Genomic DNA, 2,197 nt, shown 5'->3' with positions numbered 1-2,197 from the left:
ACCGTGGCTGGGTTTTGGGGGCAGATGCCCCGTTTCCCTGCTGACACAGAATGAGCACCATCTCCCCCTTTCCCAGCTGCCAAAACCTCCAGCCCCCTTCTCCACCACTTGGCATTATGTAATGCGGTGACAGGGAATTGGGGGCAGCGTCACTTGGAGTCAGTCCCCAGCCCTGCAGCTCCTGTCCTGATTGTGTCAGTCAGGTTTTCCCTGCAAAGCCCCTGCTTGGGAGGGAATTGCCTGGAAGCAGCTGCTGAATTCCTCCCCCGCCGTGCTGGTCCGGTACAGGCTGCCCAGCCACGGCGCCCACTGAACTCATGGTGCTGAGGGCCCTGTGTCACGCCGGGTGTGCGATAGCTGTGTTGTGACACGCTCCTGCAGGGAAGACGGAGGAAGAGTACCGGCATCAGCTGGGGAGCTACGGCATCTCGGGGGAGCTGGCCGTGCGTCCCGTGGCCAGCCTGTCCGGAGGTCAGAAGAGTCGCGTGGCCTTTGCCCAGATGACAATGTCCTGGTAATTTTCTTCCAGATGCTGTTCATTTTTTGCATGGCTCTATCTCTGGAGCCTGCTTCACCGGGAGAAAGGCAGACATCCAAGGACTTTCCGCTCCCCCGCGGAAGCCTTGTCCTTGGGACTTTTGCGGGGAGGGAGGTTGTCACCCTGAGGGGACTGTGTGGAAGGAGGCAGGTGGCTTTCTCCTGCTTTGGGCTCACAGGGATAAGATCTGTCCGTGGAGCTGGGCAACGCTGATCTTGAGGCCAGGCATGTGCAGATGGCCGTGGCTCCAAGCGGCTAAAGCAGCAGCCTGGAGGAGGTTGCTGCAGTGCGACCGGTTGCGGACCCAGGCCGGGCCTGTTGTGGTGCATGCTCAGAGCTGTCTTCTCTTCCAGTCCAAACTTCTACATCCTGGATGAGCCGACAAATCATCTGGACATGGAAACCATTGAGGCATTGGCAAAGGCACTGAATAAGTTCCGGGTAAGATTCCCTCAGCAAGATCTCCTCTTTTTCTAATGCTTCCTGCAGCCTCCAGCTCAAGTTACTTGGTATCTCGGCCAGAGGTGGATGGTGGAATAGCAGTGGTGGCTTCAAGTCCAGGACAGGATTTGGGAAATGAGTCACATTTCTGCCTTAGCCATCTACCTTGGTGGTTTGTTTCACTTGTTGGCTTTGGCTAGGGGTGGCTGAGAGAGGCACAGCAGACCAGAGAGTACCTTGTCCCCCATCTTGACCGGTCACTGACACCCTGTGACTTCTCACGTGCTGCCTGCAGCACTCAGCCCTGCCTTGGGGCCGCTCAGATCTTCCTTCGGCACGTTTTGTGGCTGATCTCCGAAGACTCAGCCTCCAGATACCGCTGTGATCAATCTGGTTCTCGCTGTTTTATAGTTGCTCAGGTTGGGGCAGTTTTCCTGTGAAAGAAAAGCTTAACTGAGGTTGCTCGGGGCCTTGCCCAGCCACCTTTTGACTGTCATTGACTACGCCTGGAATCTCCATCCTTGAAGTTGTCACAGACCTGGAGAGCCAGTAACAAACCCTGCACTTGCCTTCCGAGCAGGGAGGTTAAATACGTTACTGCTGCATGGGCCTCTTCTGTCCATGATCCATCTGTCCCGCTGAAGGAAGGAAAGGCTGGGATTAGGTCCCTGCCAGTGAAACACCATTCGGTTTTCCCTGGAGCGGATGGAAACCTGAAGTCCTGGGCATGGGTTGGACAGGGGCGCAGCATCTCTGTACCAGCAGCACTGGGCCCTGGGTTGTGCTCTGCTAAGTTCCCTTTTTTTTTTTTTTCCCCTCCTTGTGTGTTGGCAGGGTGGTGTAATTCTGGTGTCCCACAACGAGCGCTTCATCCGCCTGGTGTGCCAGGAGCTGTGGGTGTGTGAGAACGCCACTGTGACCCGCATCGAGGGTGGCTTTGACCAGTACAGAGACATCCTGAAGGAGCAGTTCCAGAAGGAGGGTTTCCTATAAGGGAGGTGGGAGCCGGACTGCACCAGGGGCTGGAGCGCAAAGCTCGGCCACCTCGGCATCCATCCCAACTGTGCCTGGCAGAGCGCCGAGGACGCTGCTGCCCGCAAGGACCGTCAGCCGTGCCATCAAACTGCCACCTGAACTGCTCTCCCCTCCCGGGGCCGGGCAGAAGGACAGTGAGGGAACAGGAGCCCGGTGCTGCGCATGGCCGGGGGCTCGCCGGGG

General features: G+C 57.7%; 1 protein-coding gene across 1 annotated transcript in view; it reads left to right on the top strand.

Moving 5' to 3' along the window:
- The window catches only part of ABCF3 (ATP-binding cassette, sub-family F (GCN20), member 3), a gene marked incomplete at its 5' end in the record, with an annotated part of 10,120 nt that extends 8,148 nt beyond the window's left edge, over window positions 1-1,972 (top strand). The window contains 3 exons of the mRNA XM_009697183.1: window positions 382-514; window positions 892-979; window positions 1,814-1,972. Of these exons, the coding sequence (XP_009695485.1) occupies window positions 382-514; window positions 892-979; window positions 1,814-1,972 (380 nt within the window). The remainder of the gene's footprint in view (window positions 1-381; window positions 515-891; window positions 980-1,813) is intronic.
- Between the last annotated feature and the right edge of the window lie 225 nt (window positions 1,973-2,197).

The sequence above is a fragment of the Cariama cristata genome, unplaced genomic scaffold (genome assembly GCF_000690535.1).
Source record: "Cariama cristata isolate BGI_N322 unplaced genomic scaffold, ASM69053v1 scaffold42723, whole genome shotgun sequence".
Lineage (NCBI taxonomy): Eukaryota > Metazoa > Chordata > Aves > Cariamiformes > Cariamidae > Cariama > Cariama cristata.
Note: the sequence above shows the minus strand (reverse complement) of the source record. Positions and strands in the feature narration are given on the sequence as shown.